Source organism: Solenopsis invicta, chromosome 8 (assembly GCF_016802725.1).
Source record: "Solenopsis invicta isolate M01_SB chromosome 8, UNIL_Sinv_3.0, whole genome shotgun sequence".
Lineage (NCBI taxonomy): Eukaryota > Metazoa > Arthropoda > Insecta > Hymenoptera > Formicidae > Solenopsis > Solenopsis invicta.
The window spans coordinates 11924516-11949372 of record NC_052671.1 but is presented as its reverse complement, the minus strand read 5'-3'; the positions used below and the strand labels follow the sequence as shown (position 1 = coordinate 11949372).

Sequence of the window (24857 nt, the reverse complement as noted above, 5' to 3'; positions counted from 1 at the left end):
CATCTCTTTATTTATAATTAAAAGACTTAGTATTCGTTTATTATAATATTTTTATAATTTTTGCACTATAATAACATAATAGAATAATTATTGACAGAATGACAAATATAACAAAATAAAGATAAAGAGTAAAAAATAATAAAGTGTGTGTTTGCGTGAGTGATTAAATTTATAATGTAGATATATATAATTTTTTAATCACTTGAATGGTATTATATTTGTACTCTCATTGAAAAATGTTATTTCAACCCAAGTGGTACTTACATACATAAAACTAAGTAATATCTTAAAATTGTAATCTAATTCAACCTAAATGATATGTATTTTTCCAAAAAAAATGTATGCAATCTTTAATTGCGCCAGTTATAAGGAGAATATATATATTCTCTTTAAAGATATACTTTTTTATATTCTCTTTTTTTCAAAAAGCAGTATACTGCTCTTTGAAATAATTACTGTACTATTTCTAACAAATAACATATACATAATTTTAAGGTATTATTTGTTTTTAAGTAAATATCACTTGAATTGGAATAGGATTTTTCAACAACAATATAGAGATAGTTCTACTTGGGTTTCAAATAATAAAAATTAAAGATAGTACTTCTTAAGTATGGAATAGGAAAATTTTTCAATGAGAATACAAAGGTACCATTGTAAATACTCTGTACTGTAATATGTCTAGCTTTGAGAAATGAATATTTATTTCAAAGGATTCTTAGAATTTTGTTAAGGCAGGAAAGGTTTTTGTAGCTTAAAAGAGTGTATATCCCGAGTTGAATGCACTTTTGATGATTCTGGTATGTCAAGTAGATCCCACGAGTCGTGCGATCATCGGTCTTCTGACCGAGAGCGGATTTTTCTTTTAAGGGTTTTTTTTAGAGAAAAATGAATTTAATACTACATAACTTTTATAAACACTATTTTGTATTCAGCTTTTTTTTACATTATAAAAACAATTCTACATCAAATAAAAGATAATTATTATATTCAAACAAGTATGTGCATTTAATGGACATTAAAACTTACGTTGAAAAATTTACATTTCTAAAGATTATTCTTGAAAATTTGAAATTGGGAAAAAATCATAATCGAAAAACTAATCTTAAACTAATACAACACAATAATCATAGAAATTTTAATTACATTTAATTAACACAATTATCTAAATTTAGCCGTATTTGATACAGTAAAGAATTATTTTTTCAAAAAAGGCACCAAATTTTTAATATGCAAAAACTTGACGCTGTTAGATAAAAAAAACCAATAAAAAGAATTGAAATAAGAAAAAATGCGCATATACACACTTAACGTTTTTTTTTTTTTTTGAAAAGGTATATAATTTTGTACTGATATCACGCGTTTTGTAGTGTTAAACATTATATATATTTTTTGAGGTAAAATACATGATTTTCAACTTAGCATGATTGTAAAGAATTAATGATATATAAATCAACATGTAAATAAAAAAATGTATCACTACCATTTCTATCGTTTTCATTTATAATTTACTCTGCTGTAAATGACTGAAAAGTATTAAACAAACTAATTTTTTAAATAATCGATTGATGAATCGTACTACACAAATGTAAGGACATAGGTAGAGGATACAGGTAGATAGTCGACAAAAGCCGAGTAAGGGAAAAAGGTGAATAGGCAACGGGACAATGAGGAGTGGGAGAGACGGTTGAAAAACGAGAATTCCAAAGTCGAGGATTCAGTTTGAATTTACACCTAGTTCGAAGCGGTCGACCAGGCCGCCTATCGTTTATTGGATGGGGAACTCTAAACGGTCCGAGCGTCTTGGAGAAATAAATACCGAAAGAAGGAGAGATTTTCTAAAAACCAGAGATGGGTAAGTTAATAAATTTTTTTAACTAAATTAAATTAAATTTGAAAGCACATGAAATTAATTTAGTTACGTTAAAAATTAAATATATAAAAAATTAACTTAGTTAAAGTTACGTTAAGATTAAATTAATTTAAGTTGAAATAAAAGTTAATTTTAAAAATCATTATTTATATAAAATTAAAATATTGTAATTTTTTAAAATTGCATTATTTTAAGTAACAATACAATTATATTATAAATTATCAAATAAATTTTTTGTTTTATTTATAATATAAGTTTATATAAAATAAAAAAAAGTATTGTTTTTTATATAGATGTGCATTACAATTTTTACATTTTATTATTAAATTATTAAAAATATTATATTTTACGTATTTTTATCACGAACTTAGGAATAGAGGGACGAGGCATAAAGTCCTATTTTAGGCAAGAGGGGGTGTTGTCTCAGGCATGCAGGGGGAATCGTTCTTTGCTATATTGGTTTCAAAAAACTTATATCTAGATATGTATCAGTGAAATCCCGTTTGCGCTGTTAGTGTGACAGTTATAAAGTTAGGTTAGATAATCGAACTCATTCGTCTTATTTATCAACGGTAATTCACTCTTTAAAAATAAAAATGGCAAAATGCATAGTACCAGGATGTTTCACGACAAATTGTTTAGACAAATATAAAAATAAATTTCTAAAAGTATTGGAACAAAATATAAAAATTAGTTTCTACAGATAAAAAATAATATTAATCTTATTAATACGTAACATTTTATTTTTACTTTAATTAAAAAAAAATATTTTCTTTGTTGATACTATTGATGTATGTGTTGGTTAATACTTTATTTATTTAAAACAAAAAAGAAAAAAATTATTTTAAATTATTATTTTTTATTTTATCAGAGTTTAATTTTTAGTTCGTTTTTACAAAGAAGAAGAGGGTAATATAGCACCCATTTTCATTTTATTAAATCATTTTGTTTATAATTAATATTTTCTATTGAAACTTGAACGATTACATTCGTCAGAGTGTTGTTTAACAGATTCTAGGCTCAAAGTAATGAGGTATTTATTATTTAGGACGTGATTTATAAAAATCTAATGTTCTGCATAATCGGTGGCAGAAAAAAAGGTGGTTGTATGGCTATCAATAAGAATAATTTAAAAAAGTTAGTTTAGTTTAGAAGAAACACAGTATCTTGTTACAAAATTATGTATTTTTAATTTTCCATGTATGTTTAGAATTTTCCTAATATAGAATTTACTTGCGTTTAGTAACTTTAAAAATATCATTAGAAATTTAGTTTGAAATATCATTTTATTCTTGTTTAACATTAAACAACAAGCATAAAATAATCTTTTTAATGTTTCTAAATATCGCTCTCTAGAATGACGATCGATTTATCAAAGAAATATTTCAATATAAAAATTTTGCTTAAAAGGCCATGTTAATGAAATTCCATGTTATTGTTTCAACTTTGTATAACTCAAAATGTGTATAGCTGAATAAAAAGGTAAATAATAAAAAAAACACTCAAGTGTATGTACATTTGTGTGATAATACACTCAAGTTTAAGAATAATGAGAAAGTATGAGTAATTAAAGGTTAAAAGTGAACCTTGGAAAAGTTTAGAAGTGCTCAAAAGTAAAAATGCCTTATAACAATTGTCACTTATCATTGTCATATTAACATCACTAAAAAACCGCGGGCTACTAAATGAATAACTCCATAAACAATTGTTAGAATACGTCATCTAATAACGGAGATAATAGGGGTAACCATATTGTCGACAGTAGCCATAATACTCTCTTCTTCTCTATGTAAAATATTATTTAATATGTTAGTTATACTAGGTTATTACATTAGTAAACGTATTATATGTTATTAAATAATTAAAAAAAAATTTAATGTAAAAGATTAACAAAATTTTAAACTTTATTATTCTGTACTGTTTATTTCATACATACACTGTACATGTTTTAATGTGTGCAATCTTTGAAACCAACATGGCGTCCCCCCCTCCCCCTTCACCGCGAATGTGCCTCATCCCCGTAGGTTATGCATCGTCCCTCTATTCCTAAGTCTGTGACTTATATAATGTGAAATATAATTTTATACAGAGTGTTCGTTAATGGTTGTCTCCACATTTTACCATAAGAGATAACTTACCAATTGTTTTTGGAAGGACTGCCATTTAATTTATATGGCAGTCCTTACAAGCATAGTCGGTAAGTTAACTCTTATGGTAAAACGTGGAGACAACCATTAATGAACACCCTGTATTAAAATTAATTAAATTAAGTTAAAAGTTATTAACTTTTTAACTTTTTGTTTAACTTTTGACTTTTCAACTAGTTACTACCTAAGCCTGCTGAAAATAAGATTAGCGAAGAATTCTGTATCAGAGCGTAGCTCACTTTATCAACGAACTCCGGCAACATCTGAACAAAAGGTACCCGCATTTCGTTCCTCTGTTTCTGTCATACTCAAATAGTTCATTGTAGAAATCAAATAGTCGATTGTAGAAATAACTCATTAACCGAAATCGAAAGTAACAATGCGCAGTTTGATATGAATTGAAACATGAAACATTATTTCAGCACGAAGATCTTGGTTAACGGTCAGATAGCGGAGAATTCTACATTGGAGCGTGGTTCACTTTAATGACGAACTCTGGCAACATCTGAGCAATAGGTACTTGCATTTCATTTCTTTGTTTCTCTCACTTCAAACCTTTATTAAGTTGTACCTTAAAATAGCATGCCATCAAAAATCAAATTTAAGGTAAAAACCTAGTCAAAAATTTATTTAGGTGCTAATTTTGTACCACAGTCCAAATGTTGGTGCTCAAACCGTTTAACAAAAAATTTGATAAAAAGTGGGGAGTTTAGCTTGATATCAAGTTAGACTTCCTTATAACAGAAAAAAAATATATAGTGGTCACAAACGCGAAACAAGTACACTAGAATTTAGTGCTAATTTAGTGTTCAAAGAAACCTTTAAAATAAATTAAAAATGTAGGGGAGAGAGGGGTAAGATGATAAAGTGAGTAAAATGACAAATTGTTAATTTTTCCAAGTTATTAATAAATAAAGAATAGTTGTTTATTTAATTTATTAGAGACTTTATAGTCCGGATGGTAATGACACAAATTTGTGATCAATATCGACAATGCTGTATAAATAAAAATTAGCTTTGTTGATATTGGTCGAAAATTTGTGTTATTATCTCCCGGACTCTCAGATGATAACAAATAATGTGTGGTAGTTTAATTTCAATTTGTCTATAAAAATAGATTATATAATAAGGAATGTGTTTTGAAAGCACTTAGCCATAACTTTTTATTAGTGTTTGTTCATAATTCTAGATAGCATAGGACATCCTATGGAAATCCATTTTGGTCTATTTTATGTCCGCACGTCTATGAACATTAAGTGGACATTCATCGCATGTTCAATTTTGGGTGTTTATTAATGGCCAATTTTTTGGACGTCTATTCTTATTTAAACAAATAACAGAAAAGTTATTCCAGATGCTATTCCTCATTTGTAAAAAACAGTAAAAAAAAACTCTAATTTTAAAAATATATACTTATATAAATAATATGGTTTAATTATACATGGTCCATCTTTTCGATAATATATGTGCAGCTAGTCTATCAGTTATATACACATATTAGTATAAAGTGTTCAAAGGTCGTCACGAGGAATCCAGTTCGCAGCAATCTTGGAAATCAAGCGTCGTCCAACGTGGTCACAAGTTGGATGAGTGGCCGCTTCCGAGAGAAAATTCCCGATTTTTTGAAAAATGTTTTTTAAAATGTTACAAAAAAATTGTTTTGCTCATTGGAATTATGTGGTGTAATAATATAATATTTATACGGATATTTCAAAGAAATTCATAAAAGAATTTGAAACATCGATTAGATTTCGACGTTTCTAGTACCATTTTTGAGTGGACCATCCACTCGATTGGTTACGTAGATTCCACTTATTGCGTAATCCACGTAAAGAGAAAGTAGATTCCACGTACCTGTTCTTATCGGATTTTGAGTTTCTTGACAAAGTTTGTTTCAGAAAATCGAATAGATTAAAATCTTTGATTTTTTGGTATTTCCCCCTTAGGTATATCCCCCTCTTCTTCGAAGATTTCAACATAAGGAGACTTCATCATTAGAAGAATTTAAAACCTAAAAAATACTTTACAATAATTTAAAAAAATTTTTTTAAATTATTATTATTATTATTAAGTAAAAATTTTTTTTAAATTATTGTTATAAAGTACTTTTAATTAACGTACAAATATGTATATTACTTTCTAAAAATATTTTTAATAGAGGAGAAGAGGGTAATATGGCACCCATTTTCATTTTATTCAATAATTTTTTTATTTTAATTAATATTTTCTATTGAAACGATTACATTCGTCAAAATGTTGTTTGACAGATTCTAGGCTCAAAGTAATGAAATGTTTATTATTTATGACGTGATTTATAAAAATCTGCGTTGCATAATCGGTGGAAGAAAAGAAGTGGTTGCAATAGGGCTATCTACAAAAATAATTTTAAGAAATTAGTTTAGTTTAAAAGAAACACAGTACCTTGTTACAAAATTATATACTTTTAATTTTCCTGATTTAGAATTTTTCGGCGTTCAGAAAACTTCAAAAATACCATTAAAAATTTTATTAGAAATATTATTTTATTTCTATTTAACATTAACAACAAGCATGATGTTTCTAATGTTTTTAGACACCGCTTTCTAGAGTGACAATCGATTTATCAAAGAAATATTTAGATATAAAAATTTCGCTTAAAAAACCATATTAATAAAATTCGATGTTATTGTTTTAACTTTGTACAACTTGAAATGTGTATAGCCGAATAAAAAGGTAATTAATACAAAAATTTTCAAGTATACGTACATTCGTGTAATAATACACTCAATTTTAAGAATAATGAGAAAGTATGAGTAATTAAAGGTTAAAAGTGAACCTTGAAAAAGTTTAGAAGTGCTCAAAAGTAAAAATGCTTTATAACAATTATCACTTATTATGTATTGGCATATTAATATCACTAAAACATGGCAGGCTACTAAACAAATAACTCCATAAGCAATTGTTAGAATACATCAACTAATAATGGAAATAATAAGGGTAGCCCCATTGTCGGCAGTAGCCATAATACCATCTTCTCCTCTAATATAAAAGAATAACTATTAATATTATTAAATGTTAATCAAATTATTGAAATTGTTTACAGTATTTTGGGCTGAAAAGAAAAAGAAGGAAGAAGAAGAAAAAAGAACAGAAGAAAGTAAACAAAAGAAGACAAAACGGAAGACATGATTATTCAGACGGGATATAATACATGTATTTTATAAATAGGTGTGTATATGACTAAATACAATACGTATGTGTTATATCTATAAATATAATACGTGATACACACGCGCAGCAAAAGTTTATGTTAGTAACGTGAAGAAAGGAACAAAAAAAAGAAAAACTATTGTTCCTGAAGTGAATATTTGAAAGAAAATTACGCATATTTCGAAAAATATTTCAGAAAGCTTTTAAGATTCTTAAAAAATTATCAGTAGTTATTTCTAAATACTATAAATAGTATATAAAATTGTTAATATCTAAATATTATTTATAACAGTGTAAACATTTTTCTATTAACTCTTTATTGCATTTTTGAACATTTTGATTGACAGAAAGAAAAGAAAAGTTTTTAGGTAAATTAATGTTTGCAGTTAATCAGCCAGATAAGAAAAAATTAAATACTCTTATTAGAAATAAGATAACTCAATTACATAATTACGCATATAGCTATGAAAAATTACATGAATTAGCGTTATGTTTGTTAGAGTCCCATAAATTTGGTCGTATTACACAAGGAATAATGAAAAAGCTTCGTGGGAAAATAAAAAATAATAAATCCAGTTTTCAAACAACTCAAAGTAAATAACATATTAATAACAAAATTAAATTTGCTAGATGTGTTATTGGCAGTGCAAAAACATCTGAATTTAACAAATTCTTAGACTTTTTAATTAAAGGGGAAGGACTGAAATACCTAACAGTTTTGAAAAAGAAAGGTATAAAACTAACTAATGTCTCCAGTATTTTACATAGATTAGGCGCTAAAGCTCCTAAAGCATTTAAAGATTGAAATGATCTGTGGTTTAATGAAGAAGGTCATAAAACAAAGTATTTAAAATCTCTAGAAAAAGAAAAAATATATCTAACTAATGTCTCCAGTATTTTAAGTAGTTCAGGCGCTAGAGCTCCTAAAGCATTCCAAGACTTATATGATCTGTGGTTTGATAAAGATGGGAATATAACACCATATTTAAAATTTGGTGGTCATAGTGGGCCAACTTCTGTGTAACTTTTGAAAATTAATTATTTCATTCCACATCAATTCTCAATTAAATGTCGTATAAAAACAAACAGTGTAATTAAGTGAAGAAAATTTTGATGTACAATTTAAACATTATAGAATACATTTTCTTTATAAAAGTTAACAATTAAACTTACACTTACATTACGTTAACATTTTTTTTTATATAATTTCGAAAACAAACACAGTTTACCTAAAATAATAATAAATTTTTCAATATTTTTGCTAAAATTTTATAGTAATACTTTTTAAATGTGCTATTATGAGTAAAAAATAATTTCTTAATAAATAAAAAAAAAATAGATTTTTTTTTCATTTAGAATGTTACTAAAAGTTTATGGTAATATTTTTTAAATATGCTACACTAATTAAAAAATAATTTTTTAGTACTCTCCAACAAATAGATTGCATATAGAATGATGGCAATTTTTGGAAAGAAAAAATACTTTTATATAGAAAAATTGAATTTATTATGCAATAACCAGTGCAACAGTTATTTTTTTTAGTCTCAAATGGTTTTAAAAATTAAAAAAGAATAAAATTTTGCAGATTTATTTCAAATTGTTGCGAATGTTACATAAATAAATGTGATGTATGTCGCTCAACGATCGTAAACAGGAAGAACATTGATACTTGATTTTACAATTTTTTAATATAATAGCTTAATGGACAGCAACCCTTTTTGCTAATGAAGGCCTTTCTACTTCTTGTGCATGATTATGTAATACATTTTTTGATACCTTTGCAAAAGAGAAACTACAAGAATATAAACGAATTACTGATATACTATTGAAAGACTATCGAATTGAAGCGGGTTAATATAATAATGTCACATGTTTTAAGTTCTATTTAAATAATTCCAGCATATGGCGATTTTCAATAATTAACATCTCGTTAATTATTGCAAAATATGCAAAATGGTAGAGAACGTTTCTGTTTAATTTGACTGGCTCCATCAGCTCGTGAGATTTTATTTTGAAGAAATTTTTTTCCGAAATCGAAGTTGGTTATTTAAACTTTGTGTGATCTCCAAAGGTTAAAAATTCTAGAAAAAGAAAGAATTACTGCAGTTGTCCAATTTATGTGGAACAGCTAATGCTGCAACAACTTAAAATTATGCAATCTAATAAAAACTCACAGAGCTTCGGAAACAGTCTGAAAGCATGTTTTTTAAAAATACTGGTGGTACATTTGCTTTATTTTGTTGGTTTTTTGTTTGTTAGTCAAGAAATTGCTTATTCCTGAATTTTACATTGCCTTTGCGAAACTAATTTTAAGCATTGACTTTGAATCTGTGAACAATATCAAAATCGCTTATTTCGACCGTGGAATTATGTTGTTCACAGATTCAAAGTCGGAGTTTCTCACTCTAAGTCTGTAATATTCACATAATTCACCTGTAAAATCTGTATACACTTATTTATTTATAACACTTTTGTTTGTGTAAATAATTGTAAATATTTTGTGTAAATAGATTATTTAATGTTAATGTGAGAGTAACTTGCGTGTAAAAACTGTAGTTATAACGTACATTCAAATTGGTGATTTTACGACATAATTTTCGGGAATGTTTTCCTGAGAGACTTCAAAACAATCTGAAAGTACGACGTATAAAAGTATTATTTGGAGATACATTCTCTTCTCTTAGCATTTAATATACGAGAGTGCGTGATCTCGTCGTAAAAAGCGACATGTGAAATCAGAAAGCTCTGTTTAAAAAACTATGATAAGTAGAAACAGATTTAAATTTTTTGTTTTATGTAATTTTATGAAACAGTTATCGTTGTAATCGGACTTAAGTTTAAGTTATGATAAAAAATTTTTTATACTTTCTTAAGAATAACTTACTTGAATAGATACTAATTTAAACGTGTTTGTTTTTCTATACAACTTGTCAAACTATCTAGTTCAATTTAAAAATTAGCTGTATACACACACACACACACACACACACACACACACACATACAGGTATGTGTAAGAAATATAAAATTAATTTATATGTAAATAATACATTTTCTAAATATTGAAATATTGTAATATTGTAAACGAAAATGGAATTTAATATTAATAATTTTGTTTAAGTTTTTAAACTATATATGTTTTTCTTTTTTCATACAAAAACAACCGATTCGGACTGAACAATTCAATCAATGATTGTCAAGATAAAGCATTCAACCGGACTTTAGGAATAAATTAAATATGATTCAAGCTACATCAAGATTTCGTATGACTAAATCATTATTGATAGCTTGCTGACATTGTACATAACGTAAAACTGTAAGCCATAGTTTAGCCATAAAAGTAACATACGACTTCATGCATGAGACATACATTAAAAGCGTTGCGTATGTGAAAACATCGTTTTGCATGGAGATGTAAAATTACAGGTTCCATTCCACAATAATAACGTAGCTGTTAAATACAGGAACAAAAGTTGCGGATAAAAAATTAAATTACGTAGCTATAGATTCTTTTATCATTGTCAGTTCTCATTTTGTCGTGCTGCAAAGAATAGCATATTCGTCATATTATTGCTCAATATGTATATTTTTTAACTATCAATAATCAAAAGGCTCTGAATTAAGCACAATCGCCGTTCTTTTATTTTATAGTCAATTGCTTCTTAATAAAAATCTAATTATGCATAATAATTTTATGTATGTGTATATTAAATTATTTTATTAGTTGTTAATTGTATTTGTAAATTATAAATGTCATAGTAAAACAATCAATCTTTTTACAACATTAAAAATTACATATATAATAAATGTATAAACATTATACAACTTAAATAATTTAGAAAACGTACTAATTATATAAAAAGATTTTGTATTATGACGTTACCAAAAACAATAAGTAAAAAAGAAATGAGTGTTTTGATGTTTACGTTTAAAGTTCTTACCATTTGTGGATGTTGGCCGCCGAATTCGTGGACCTCGCGGTGTAAACGTATCCTGTATGTTATATATACAATTCTCATAGCTTTGCTAATAAATACATTTACGTTATCACAACTGTTGGATTTAATTTTGATTGTGGCCGACGACTTTGCTGGGAATTTCTATATAACACTTGCCATGTTTGCATCATGCTGCAAAATGTTTAGTTTATTGAGAAATTGTAACAACATTGCGATGCTGATTGATATTTTAATAAAGAAACCATGCAAGCCTACTGAACATGATAAAATAGAAATTCGACAGAAGTTCGACAAACTCGTACAGCAAGTATTATAATATAATTAATAATAATGAAAGTAATTGTAACATGTTACAAAGAAGTAAACCTCTTCGTTATATTATAAATATTATAACAATCATGTGAAAAATATTATGCATTGTATATATTACATAATTAAGCATTATGTAGAGGACACATACTACTTTTCTTTAAAAAATTGATTTACTTGTGGATTAAGTTTACATGAAGTTAAATTAAAGTATTACGATTCACTGGTAAGATTTGATGATGAAATAATAAGAGAAACTCGAAAATTTATGCTTTATAAAACAAAGGTTTTACTACGCAACAATGGTCAAATGGACATGTGCATTTGCATTAGTAACATCTGTGTTCAAAGACTACAGGAAACATAGATTAATTTTCCGGGCGTGGTTACCCTTCAGTTATTTTTTGCCGATGTTATTTCGAATTGCTTACGCTCACCAAGCGATAAGCTTAACAGCTGGATCAGTCCTTCACGTCGCATGTGACAGCATAATTTGCGGATTATTAATGCACATTTGCTCTCAGCTGGAAATATTGGAATGTCATTTGAAAAAAGTCATAAACAAGCCACACCTTCTTCGTGAATGCGTCATACAGCATACATACATTTTCCAGTTAATTTTTTAATTATTATTGTTACAGATAAAAATAATATTTAGAAATATACAATTTAATGTTTGAAAGTTTAAATTTAATTGATTTTAGATTCGCATTAATGATGAATGAAAGGTTTAGATTTACAATCACCGTCCAGTTTTCAAAGTATATGCTAGTATAGTGTGCTTCAATCTGCATCAACTGAATATATTTAATACAACTTTTGTGTATTTTTATCTATTAACATCTTCATTTCTTTTTACTAATTGTAAGAATTAAAACTATTTACTTACCTATACATATTTGTTAAAAAGTAAACGTAAAAGTCAGTATTCAACGAAGCACATGATATTTTGACATGTAACAGCGGATTGCAGACATCACGCTATAACAAAAGTGTACTAGTACCTAACCGAGCGTTACGGACCATCAACATTAATATTTTATTGCCATCAAACTATAGCTAACGATTCACTACGCAACAACCAAGGTAATAATTTTGCAAACAGGCATGGAAAATGTTTTGTAATGTACCAAGAATAAACCATATTGAAGGAAACATAACCGTGAAAATAGAAAATGACTAATGCTGAGGAGAATTCAAAGAATTTATTCTTCCGTATATCTGTCTGTTTCTTCTCTGTTCTGTTGTCTTTATAAAAATATTTATAGATGTACATTGTACAATTTTCTAATAAAGCATAATTGCGAAACGATCTCGTGCAATCTTGATTCATGAAAATATTATTTCTCAAGAACGTTGCTAGTTCCTTATTATAATAATAACAGGGATATGAATACGTAAAACGAGTAGAAATATCACAATTAGAAAATTGTATTGAGATATACGATAGATGTTTTTCTTCCGTTATCGCTTGAAGAGACGGAGAAACGAAGAATTCATCAAATAATGTCCCTGAGCGTTTAACTATGGCAATGTGATAGTTAAAGCAAACAAATAGTATAAATTCTCAAATACAGCAGTTGGAAAATCTTTGTAAGTGCATTATAATAAAAAATATACAGTAAAGGTATATAATAAAAAATTAATACAACAAAAAATCAAAGTTTATTTTTAAGTTAAAATATGATTTACATATACTTTATATAACAGAATTCTTTACTTTTAATTTAAAAATTAATTTTCTCCTTGCAAAAAATATTTTTATAATTTTTAAATATGTAACATTAAACATTTTAATTAAATCTTAAATTAAAAAATACTGTTTAAACAGAATTTATTTTAAAAATAGTAGGGGAGTTTGGGGAGTTGTAAGCCAGGGGGAGTTGTGAGCCAGCACTCAAAGTCGGTCATATTTCAAATTTTAACATGTTCCAACTACGGTAAAATGTTTCTCTCCATGCAATCTTACTTTTTGACTAGCATTCGTCGTGTCAACACACAATCTAAATGTCTCTCCAGATTTTAATTTTTAATTTTCTTCAAAAAGTTTTTTCGACCATTTGTATTCGTGAACTTACTTATTTTTTCAAGCTGATTGCAAAAATAAATATATTACAAAATTATTACTGGTGAACTACCATTTCGATGCACAACAGAAATTTTGCATGAACATTCGATGCGTTAAGTATTATGCGGCCATTTTGATAATGTAGCATTTGGGGAATTGCGAATCATCACTTTTGGGGAGTTGTGAGCCACTACATTTTTTAACTTAAATTGGCATCTTTCATGCGTATTTTACAATATTCATGCATAATTTGGATGTTTCATGCAATTTCATAATGAATTTAGTAGTTTTCGTGATTTTTTCGTGTTTTAATTGTAGATATAGTCGTCATGCCGCGTCATAAGTGTATGTACAAGTGAATCTAGTAAGCCAGTGATCGATATTAATGTCATAATTGCTGCCATCAAAGAGGTGACGATTGAGAAGAAAGCGGTACGGTCCGTTGGTCGAGCATATAACATTGATAAGTGCAAATTGACTCGCTACATTTCAAAACTAAATGAAGCAAACGTAGATTTTTTAACCGCTTTGAATAAAAAATTGGACAATTTTGTTTCATCGCTAAGTGGCCACAGAAATGAAACAAGAAATTGAACAAAAACAATTCAATACATTGCAATAAATGCGATTGAAATGTGCACATGAAATTTCCCAATTTAAAAACTGGCTATTACACCTGTATTCACTGCAAATTGGACTAATCAGATTATATGGACTTTATTTTTTTATCAAAATTATCTTAATTTTCTTTTTTCTACAACTTAAATAAAGAATAATCACAAAAATATGTTATGGTCTTTCATTTTAAGTTGTTGCTCACAACTTCCCAAAATTTTTGACAATTCAAAAAATAGAAACCGTTTTTCAAACATATCAAAATTTTACAACTGTTATGCCTTTCAATGAACTCCTTAAACCAGTAGTTGTCTTTTGAAGTGTACTAGAGAATCCAACCTTACGCACCTAAGGAAGGTGCGTAAAATATTAGGTCGATAGGAAAATAATGTCCGCTTTTAACTTTTAACTTTAAACTCATATATCTCAACTCAGAGTGAAGTGTACTAATCTAAATAAGAACCATTACAATCAACACATTTTTGCCAACAAAAAAATTTATTTCGGTAACGTAGAATTTCAACGTCCTGGAATCAATAAACTCTTGAAAGTCAATTTCAGTAGCACCGTAGTTGTTGAAGGCTCTCTTGCAGGAAGTGATCGAAATGCTTAAAAAAGTGGTAGTCAGTTGGCGAGAGGTCTAGTAAGTATGGTGAATGAGCCAGAGTTTCGTAGCCCAACTGATTCAGTTTCTGCAGCGTTGTTTGTTAGCAGACATTATTTTTCTACCAACCTAATATCATTTTTTGTGGTAATTATCATTCAAAAATCAAACCCGGCTCACAACTCCCCAAACTCCCCTATAAAAATAAAATTTTACAATAGATCTCAAAAAATAATATTTTTGTTTTTAAATTATCGAAATTATTCCTAGCATTTTCATTCTCCATAAGAAAGAAGCTTTTCAATCACAATAAATAATAATGTAATGTTAACAGCAAATTGTATATGCTAATTTACATTAAAAAGCAGCTCCAATGCGCTTAATGAAATTTACACTCATGATCTGCGCGCTCGCTGGATGCTGGCAGCCGCTTATGTGGACATCACTGTTTAAACATATAATTTATAAGGCTTACGCAATATTTATGATCAGCTCGTTACATATATTTCTGTTTTCTCAATTTGTACATATGATGTTAAATGTCGCAAATTCTGATGAATTTACCGATGCCTTATACATGATGTTGACGATACTCGTAGCAGGTTACAAACAGATTTATTTGTGGGTAGATCGTAAGAATGTTATGGCAATAATAAATGTTCTTATTGAGAAACCTTTTGCACCATATGAAACACACGAAATAGCGATTCAGGAAAAATTTGAAAAAATGATACAGTAAGTTTCATTATTAGATTGTGCAATCTCGTACAGCACGTAATATTGCAATATAACAACAATATTGCTGCAATATTGCTGTAATATTACAATATCGCTATAATATTACTGCGTTATTGTAACATTGTCTGCATATTGTTGCAATATTACGTGCTGTGCAAGAATAAATACATTACTTCTTGATACTGAAGTTTAAGTATAGCAAAATACTTCACTTTGAGTTTTTAAATACTTTGTAGTAATTATAGTTTTAATGTATTTATTACATACTCTCTAAAATCTTTGGAGTAGAATCCCACTCTAAAAGTGTGAAAATTCTATCAGTCTTGATAAAAAGTTTAAGATGAAATTCCACTCCAAAAAATTTAGAGAGTAATTCAATACAAATAGTACATTTTTTAAATATTTATTTTGTCAAACTAAAACAAATTTTATAATTATTTTTTAGGAACAATACGCGGAGGTATTTAACCATTGTTGTGATGTCAATTTCATCGATAATATTGATGTCTGTTTCCACAGACTTTATGAAAAGAAATTTGACATATAAGGCATGGATACCGTTTGACTACTCATCTCCTGCCATATACTTTATTGTATATATTCACCAATTAATAGCCATGTCAACTTCTGGTATAGTAAATGTTGCTTGCGAGAGCTTACTTTGTGGATTCTTGTTGCACATCTGTTGCCAGTTTGAAATTCTGGGGTATCGATTGACAAAACTCACGCATGATCAAAATAGTCTGCGCGACTGTGTTTGTCACCACAACCGTATTTTTGAGTTAGTCTATTTAAGTAGTTTTGTATTTAAAACAAAATTCTTTTTAATTTTTTCTTCTAATTAAAACAAATAAATTACGCATAAAATATAGGTTTTACTTGTTATTTATTTTTTAAGTAAAAAAATAAATTAAACAATAAACAAATAAAAGTTTTAAACTAATTTTTTTATAATAATAGAAGAAGTTAGCAATAATTTCCGACTTTCGAAAAGAAGTCAAAAATCTAAATATTCTCTGCACAGAAATAAAATAAAGAAAAATGAATACAATTAAAAATAATCTTTTAATCTTTATTGAATTCGAAATAAAACTTAATTGGTGAGAGAGTAAAAAAGAATTTTTGTAAAAATATAAATCCGTATTCAGAATAAATTTCTAAAGATGTTAACGGGCTATTTACGGATTCTTGTTTTATGTACGAACGCGTAATAGCGCGCTGACATCTTTATAAGAGCGTTCTGAACATGGGCCTAAATATTTATTAAATATTTAAAAATTTTATTACTTAAATATTTGAATATATATTTTGTATTGTAACTAAAAATAATGATTATAAACTTAATAAAATTTTTGATAAATAAATATTGTTGATATTTATCAAATTTTCATTAAAGGAATACAAATTTTAAAATATTAATTTTTAGAAAATAAAATATGAAAATTTAAAATGTTCTAAATATTTTATCTTAAATGAGTAATTGAAGTTAAGTAACGTAAATTTAATAATTGACTACAACGTGAAAAGAGAGAAAGAGTAAAAAGATTTAAATTAAAAATTTTTAATCTTTAATCGCAGATACGTATATACAGTGAATAATATGTTTGCGAAAATAATCGCTATTCAGTTTGCTGTGAGCATGCTGGTAGTGTGTTCAAACTTATATCGAATAGCTATGGCAACTGACTACATGAGCTTTATTCCATTGATGATGTATACGAGTGCTATATTAGTGCAAATTTTCATTTTATGCTGGTTTGGAAACGAAGTCAAGTTAAAAGTAAATTTTATTTAAATTGAATATTTGTATAATAAAATAAATATTATTTGAAATAAAATTAATAGCATTGCTAACTAGAAAAGCTGAAAAAAGATATATAGGGTAACTTCAGTATTTATGCCGCTCGATCGAGAATTTACGACACGGAAGTCAGAAAAAATAGGAGTGAGAATAATTTACACGCAAACATTCTGTCATGTGTCTTCATGTCATATTAGTATTGTTATGTTGCAGTTTTTTACTATTAATATTAAAAAAAACGTCGTTGAATCAGTCATTTGTCAATATTATCAGCAGTATTATCTAAGTAGAACGCGATGTATTACTTACGTAAAATAATTATTTTTTCTGTAGGAATGTAAAAGACTGGTTATTTTGTGATACATAAGTGTAGAAAAAGAATAAAAAAATGGAATATATCAAAAGATAAGTGGTTAGCTGTGTATTTCATGTTTAACTTGATTTTCTTATGAATGATTATATATCACCATTTTTTTTATGTGCCGCACAAATGCTATGGTTTTAAAAAAATTTTTTTGAAATATATTATAGAAAAATAAATATTACATTAATTTTTTAGTGGATACACTTTTTATTGAAAAAAAATTATAAAGCTTATTTATTTCAAACATATTAATAAATAATACTCGATAAATCATCAAGTTTCTGATAAATGCGGCACATATACCGAAGTTAGTCTAGTTGAGATAAAAGAAATATAATACTTATTACTAATCTTGTATAAAATATACATTTTTATTTGTAGAGCCTTCAATTAGTCAATAGCATTTTTGACATAGAATGGCCGGCGCTTAGCAATAGCAACAAGAGAAATCTCTTATTAATTATGAAGCGCGCGATGACACCCGTCGAATTTACTAGCGCGTACATAATTACGATGAATCTTGACTCGTTCGTAGCTGTCAGTATCAAACGATTAAGATAAATATTATTACTAAATTTTGTAATTATTTAAAAAATAACTTTTGTACTTATAATTTTTTACAGTTGCTTAAGATGTCATATTCGGTTTTCAATTTACTACATCAAACAAATGAATAGCATAATTAATAAATAGAAATTGTTATTGTTCACTTTAATTTGTTATCAAATTATGCGAAAGAAATGTTAAAATACAAAAATGAATATTAATATCTAGTTCTTACATCTTGATATCAACAAGATAATGCTTAGATATATAAAATTTTTAATGAAAGTTTTTATTTATGCATCTTAGAAAATTATTGTACATTATAGAAACATTTTTAGAAGAAATAAAAATATTAATTAAAATATTTTATCTAAAATATTTTACTTTAATTATCAGTACTTTAAAACATTTCTATTAATACTGACACAATAAGTACAATAATTATATACATTTTAGTGTGTGTATGTATAGATGATATTTTATTTATCCGATATTTTTACAAACGTGTTTTACTATTAATTTTTTATTTTAAGCAACCGTTATACCATAACATTTGATTTTACAGTAGTCCCCATAAGATGTATAAATTATATAAGTACATATACATCAAATATATCAATAAAAAAATTTTAATTTGTTTTATATCATTGATCTGTGTGTGTGTGTGTGTGTGTGTGTGTGTGTGTGTGTATGTAACAATTGTGTGTATGTAACAAATCTGTTTTTAAAGTTTAACATTTTTTCTTACCTCATTTATATGCGTTTGCGATATAACAGAGAGTAAAAGTAAGAATCAATATGGAAATGCGTTGTGACATGTGCTCAGAAAATACGTTTTAACGTGCTTCTATATATGTCAAACCACACGAATATAGAAACGCCACAAGAGAATAACGAAAACGTGATATATGTGGACTGAATTTATGGACTATTAGTATTAAAATTTTATACAAGTAAACTGCAGCTAATGATTCATTATCTAACATTCGAAAATATATATCTGATAAAATTATGGACAATGCAATAGAAAGTAACAGATACAATATTTTGATATACACATATACAACGAAGAACTTATATTAAAGTGTTCTGCAAATAGTTGATGACTAATAATTTATTAAGAATAAGAAGACCTTGCCTTGCCATGTACCTGTCTACTTTCTGTCCCGCTGTCTTTATGAAAATAATGGTACATTATACAATTTTCTAATAAGATATGTATATCGAAACAATTCCACATTTTATTTCGCAAAGATATTATTTCGTGAGGATGTCTTCGCAAGTTGTATGTATGGATATTAAAATAATAACAGAGGTAGAGATAACAAGTAGTGAATCATTATCAGAAAGTCCCGATATAGTCTAAAGACATTCAGAGTCGTTTTTTCTCTTTAAAATCCATTTTCTCTTATCTATTTTTATTTGAAATACGACGGGAGTTTAGACAATGTTTTTAAAAATTGCACGGACAGTTAAATTAATTTAAAAGGGACAGGTACGTAAAGATGTAAGTAACTTATTGCGCAAAGAGAGATTAGAGGTGTTTTGTGAGTGCATTGTACAACTTATATGCAAGTACAAAGTTTAACGTCAGACAATAAAATCTTATAAAGTACTTCCAAAATTAATATTGTCTAATAATTTATACACATGATAAATTATATTTGTTTTTCACATAATAAATATTAATTTGTTTTAACACAATTTTAATTAGTTCTCAATTAAAATTCAATTATATATCATAAATCAAACATCAATATTTGATTTAAAAAAAAATTAAAATGCTAATGAGAGTGTTCATGCGGTACTTAATGCGTAAGTTTCTTTTTGTTTAAGATTACCAGAACTTGAACGTTTGTCAAATCATGTATTAATGCAACTGGATAGATATCAGAAAGACATCCTAACTGCTCTTTAGAGACTTGAAAGATCCATGTTTTTTGTAGGTGATATGCTGAAAATGGCCCAAAACGTTCAATCATATTGGATTTAAAATAAAGCTGATAATTTTAAATAAGAAGATCGCGCATTGAATACCACGCAAACGATCTCACTAGTCCTTTAATTATTTATCCTTTTGATACAATTTTAAGAGTTTAACATTATTTATCAATATTCGATATTAAATATTTTTAGTTAAATTGTAATGTAATATTATACTAAGGAAAATATATTTATAAAATAAATAACAAATACTTTATACTAATTGCAAACAAAATTGTATTGAACAAATTAAAAAATAGAATTTGAATTTTTATGATATGCCTTTTTAATGTTTTTAATAAATTTATTTTATTTCTAGAATATACAGGATGATTCAGAACGACCCATGTGTTCCTGTAAAGACCCTGTGTTCTTGGGTAAATTCTGAGACGATTTTTTCTATACGAAAATTTGGTCCGACGCTTACTTTTTGAATTATAAGAGGATAAAGTTAGCAAATCACAGGTCGTGTAGACATGATAGACAGTGGCGGCGCAACTCACCATCTGATGTGGGCGCTTACGCGGGGCACCCTTGCAATTAACTGTCTGATAATAAAAATTATTCTATGTGTTATAAAAATTATTATGTGTTTATCGCATAAACACAAACGCATACGCGCGCACACACAAACACACCTCTTTCTCTCTCTCTGTCATATATCTTGATTTAACGTTTTTACTGTTGCAACTTGGATGAATTTTACGATTGAGGAGAAGTAGCATGAAAACCCCTCACGTTCCTATGTGACAAATTAACGCGTCAAGATACACCAAATTTATTTCTTTTTTAAAAATTATATCACAAAACCTGCACACTAGACGCGAGAGCCAGTAGTCTTCGTGTCGGGTTATGTATGTCACACGTTCTTATTCCAAGCGATTTCAAGTCAAGTAATTAACTGATATTAATAATAATAAAATAGAATCGTTTGTAAGTCGTGGTTGTGCCATCCATCAAGTGTGTGAGTAAATCCATGAAAATGTTACAAGTTTTGTGATACAATTTTTAAGGGTGAAACAAACTTGGTGTATTTCTTGACGCGTTAATTTGTCACATAGAAACGTGAGGGATCTACATGTTACTTCTCCACAATCGTAAAATTCATCTAAGTTACAACAATCAAATCTGTATAAGGTATGTGACAGAGAGAGAGAAAGAGAAAGAGAGATGTGTTTGTGTGTGAGCGCGCGTATACGTACTACTGTGTCCAAAAAGTAAGGTGACATTGCATTTATTTCGAAAATTCTTTATTTATTCTTGCAAATCAATTTCGTCCCCTTCAAAGTAATCCCCCCCTGATATAATACACTTATTCCAACGGATTTTCCAATCTTCGAAACAGTTGTAATAATCGATTTCAGGAATGGCCTTTAGCTCCTCCTTCGCAGCGGCTTGAATCTCTTCTATCGCCTCGAAACGGTGATTCGTGATTTTTTAACCAAAAACTCGACTAATATCGTTCCACAACCACCGTATTCACCTGATTTGGCTCCATGCGACTTCTGGCTATTCAGCAAACTCAAGCGGCCGCTCCGGGGACACCGTTTCGCTGCGAAGAAGGAGCTAAAGGCCATTCCTGAAATCGATTATTACAACTGTTTCGAAGATTGGAAAATCCGTTGGAATAAGTGTATTATATCAAGGGGGGATTACTTTGAAGGGGACGAAATTGATTTGCAAGAATAAATAAAGAATTTTCGAAATAAATGCAATGTCACCTTACTTTTTGGACACAGTAGTATGTGCTTTATGCTTTTATGCTATAGAATAATTTTCATTGTCAGACAGTTGATCGCAAGGGTGTCCCGCGTAAGCACCCGCGTCGGATGGTGAGTTGCGCCGCTACTGTCTACCATGTCTATACGGCCCGTGATTCGCTAACTTTATCTTCATATAATTCAAAAAGTAAGCGTCGGTCAAAATTTTCGTATAGGAAAAATCGTTTCAGAATTTACCCAAGAACATGTCTTTACGGGGACACATCAGTCGTTCTGAATCACTCTGTATATGATCTTTATTTTTAAAACAAAAATGTTTTTATAAAATGTTAGAAAGTAATTATTAAATATTAATAACAATTGTGTGTGGTGTACAAAACCGTAGAATTAGAAAGGTTAAAATGAGGGTGCTGAAAGTTACACTTCAAGTTTGTACCTTTGCTGGATGTTGGCAACCGGATTCAAGGACATCGTTATTTAAACATATAATTTATAAAGCATATGCAATGTTTCTTCTCTCCGCATTATACTTATTTGCGTTTTCTCAATTTATGAACCTTATACTGAACGTTGAAAACTCTGACGAGTTTACAGATTCGTTATACATGATGTTGACCGTATTTATCGCAGGCTGTAAACAAGTTTACATGTGGATAAAGCGAAAAAATTTTATGATGATAATCAACGTTTTTAATAAAAAACCTTTTGCAGTATGTGAATCACATGAACTAATGATTCAACAGAAATTTGAGAAAATGGCACAGTAAGTTTCATTAATTTCATGCAAATAAATTTGGTTAATTCCTAATAATATACTTTTTTAAATAATTGTTTTAATATATTTTTAAATCACAAAAATTATATCATAAAAATTTATATCATGAAAATTTGTTTTAATTACTTTACTTTTTTTTAAAGAAAAAAATATTTCTATATTTGTAAATAAAAAAGAGACCTAAAAGAAAGTATTATAAATTAATAAAATGGTAATAAAGTTTAATAAAAATTATATTTAAAAAGAATTAATTAAAATAATTTTTATAATCATTTTATAGGAATATCACGTTGCGATATTTAACTCTCATTATGGTGACAGTCACATCAATAGTTTTCGTGTCCATTTTTACGATATTTACGAATAGAGAGTTGACGTACAAGGCATGGGTACCGTTCAACTATTCTATTCCAGTTTTATACGTTCTTGTCTATGCTCACCAGTTGATAGGCATGGGGACTTCTGGTTTCGTAAACGTCGCTTGCGACAGTGTACTTTGCGGTCTTTTATTACACATTTGTTCTCAGCTTGAAATTTTGGAGTATCGATTCACAAAAATGATGCATTGTGAAGATATTCTGCGTGATTGTGTTTGTCATCACAACTATATATTTGAGTTAGTTTCTTATATAATTTTATTATTTTAAAAATGTTGAATCACATAGGAAACCTGGAAACAATTGATTCTTTCTTTTAATTTATTAAATATCTTAGAAAATAAAAATCAAAACATTAGAGAAGGGTAAGGTAATAGAAAATAGTTAAGATTTAATGCTGAACAAAAGCTAGATTTTTATAATTAATGAATCATCTTTATTTGTGCAGTATTCTTTGGATATTTGTTTTTCAATATAACTACCATTTTTTTAAATCTTTAGAAAATTAGAAATTTTATTTAAGAAAAATAGGCACTTCTCCTAATCTTATCCTACTAAAAACTTTTTTAATTAACTTAGGTATATATAACCAAAATAATTACTTTAATTTTTGTTTTCTTTATTTTGTTATTACATTTTATAAAGAAAATTTAATTTGTGTATAACTTTAAAAACTACTCACAGAAACCTAAGTTTCTTTTATTTTTTATCTATTTTATTTATAGATATGCGCATACGGTGAATAATTTGTTCACAAAAGTAATTGGTATGCAATTCTCCGTAAGCTTGTTGGTGATATGTTCGAATTTATATCGAATATCGATGGCACCGGATTTTGCGACTTTTATTACAGTAATGTTGTATACAGGATGTATATTAGCGCAAATTTTCATCTATTGTTGGTTTGGAAATGAAGTCAAAATAAAAGTATATATTTTTCTAAAATAAATTGAAATAACATGTGTGTGTGTGTGTGTGTGCGTGAACGCTTACACTTGCGCGCGCGCGTGTGTGTGAGTATGTGTGTGTGTGTGTGTGTGTGTGTGTGTTTGCACGAATACTTTTAACATAAATAATAAAAGTGATATGTTATTAAAAAAACTGAAATAAACACAATATTTTTGTTTCATAATGTAATTCTTTGTATCTCGTAGAGTCTTCAATTGATGAATAACATAGAATGGTCAGCACTTAGTAATAACAGCAAGAAAGGTCTCTTAATAATCATGAAGCGCTCAATGATTCCTATCGAGTTTACTAGCGCACACCTAATTACGATAAATCTCGAGTCATTTGTAGCTGTCAGTATCAAACAATTAAGATAGATATTATTATTGAATATAACAATTATCTCAAATAAATCTTATTCTATAATTTTTTACAGTTACTTAAGATGTCATACTCAGTTTTCAACTTGCTACGTCAAACGCAAGAATAATAATATGATTAAAAAACAAATCACTATTCATATTTAATTCTTTATGAAATGACGTTCAACTCATTATTTAAATATAAAATCCATATTTCATTAGTATCAACTAGATAATTTTCACGTAACTTGTACAATTTTTACTAGAAATTTTCATTAACATTGATTTTGGCGTTCAAAAAAAATTGAACATTTTAAGAAGAGAAGAATAAAAATTATATGAATTAAAGCACTGTGTTAGCACTTAAACAATTTCATATTAATATTAAAAATAAAATTGTTACAAGCATTGTTATAGTATCTCTTTTGTACCATAATTGTCCATATTCCTCACGTAATATTACATTACAAAAATTATAC

At 27.8% G+C, this 24857-nt stretch overlaps 2 protein-coding genes across 2 annotated transcripts; both read left to right on the top strand.

Annotated features, from left to right (window-relative positions):
• Nucleotides 1-11114: 11114 nt before the first annotated feature.
• LOC120358468 lies at nt 11115-12102 on the top strand. Its single transcript, XM_039452815.1, has 2 exons — nt 11115-11470; nt 11763-12102. Exons 1-2 carry the CDS (start codon nt 11115-11117, stop codon nt 12100-12102), a joined length of 696 nt encoding a protein of 231 aa, XP_039308749.1.
• Nucleotides 12103-12918: 816 nt separating this feature from the next.
• On the top strand, nt 12919-24786 carry LOC105198425. The gene is made up of 12 exons (XM_011165132.3): nt 12919-13069; nt 15098-15498; nt 15947-16282; nt 17080-17281; nt 18048-18203; nt 18290-18342; nt 18778-18792; nt 22269-22679; nt 22972-23307; nt 23794-23995; nt 24223-24369; nt 24453-24786. Exons 2-12 carry the CDS (start codon nt 15137-15139, stop codon nt 24504-24506), a joined length of 2274 nt encoding a protein of 757 aa, XP_011163434.2. The 5' UTR covers nt 12919-13069; nt 15098-15136; the 3' UTR covers nt 24507-24786.
• The last annotated feature ends 71 nt before the right edge of the window (nt 24787-24857 follow it).

Bases quoted from the DNA above. Each gene is read 5' to 3' on its own strand.
- LOC120358468 (XM_039452815.1), top strand. From the start codon at position 11,115: ATGAGTGTTTTGATGTTTACGTTTAAAGTTCTTACCATTTGTGGATGT. The intron at 11,471-11,762 runs GCAAGTATTATA...TATAAAACAAAG, and splicing joins AAGTTCGACAAACTCGTACA to GTTTTACTACGCAACAATGG.
- LOC105198425 (XM_011165132.3), top strand. From the start codon at position 15,137: ATGCGCTTAATGAAATTTACACTCATGATCTGCGCGCTCGCTGGATGC. The intron at 16,283-17,079 runs GTTAGTCTATTT...CTTTAATCGCAG, and splicing joins CACCACAACCGTATTTTTGA to ATACGTATATACAGTGAATA. The intron at 23,996-24,222 runs GTATATATTTTT...TGTATCTCGTAG, and splicing joins GAAATGAAGTCAAAATAAAA to AGTCTTCAATTGATGAATAA.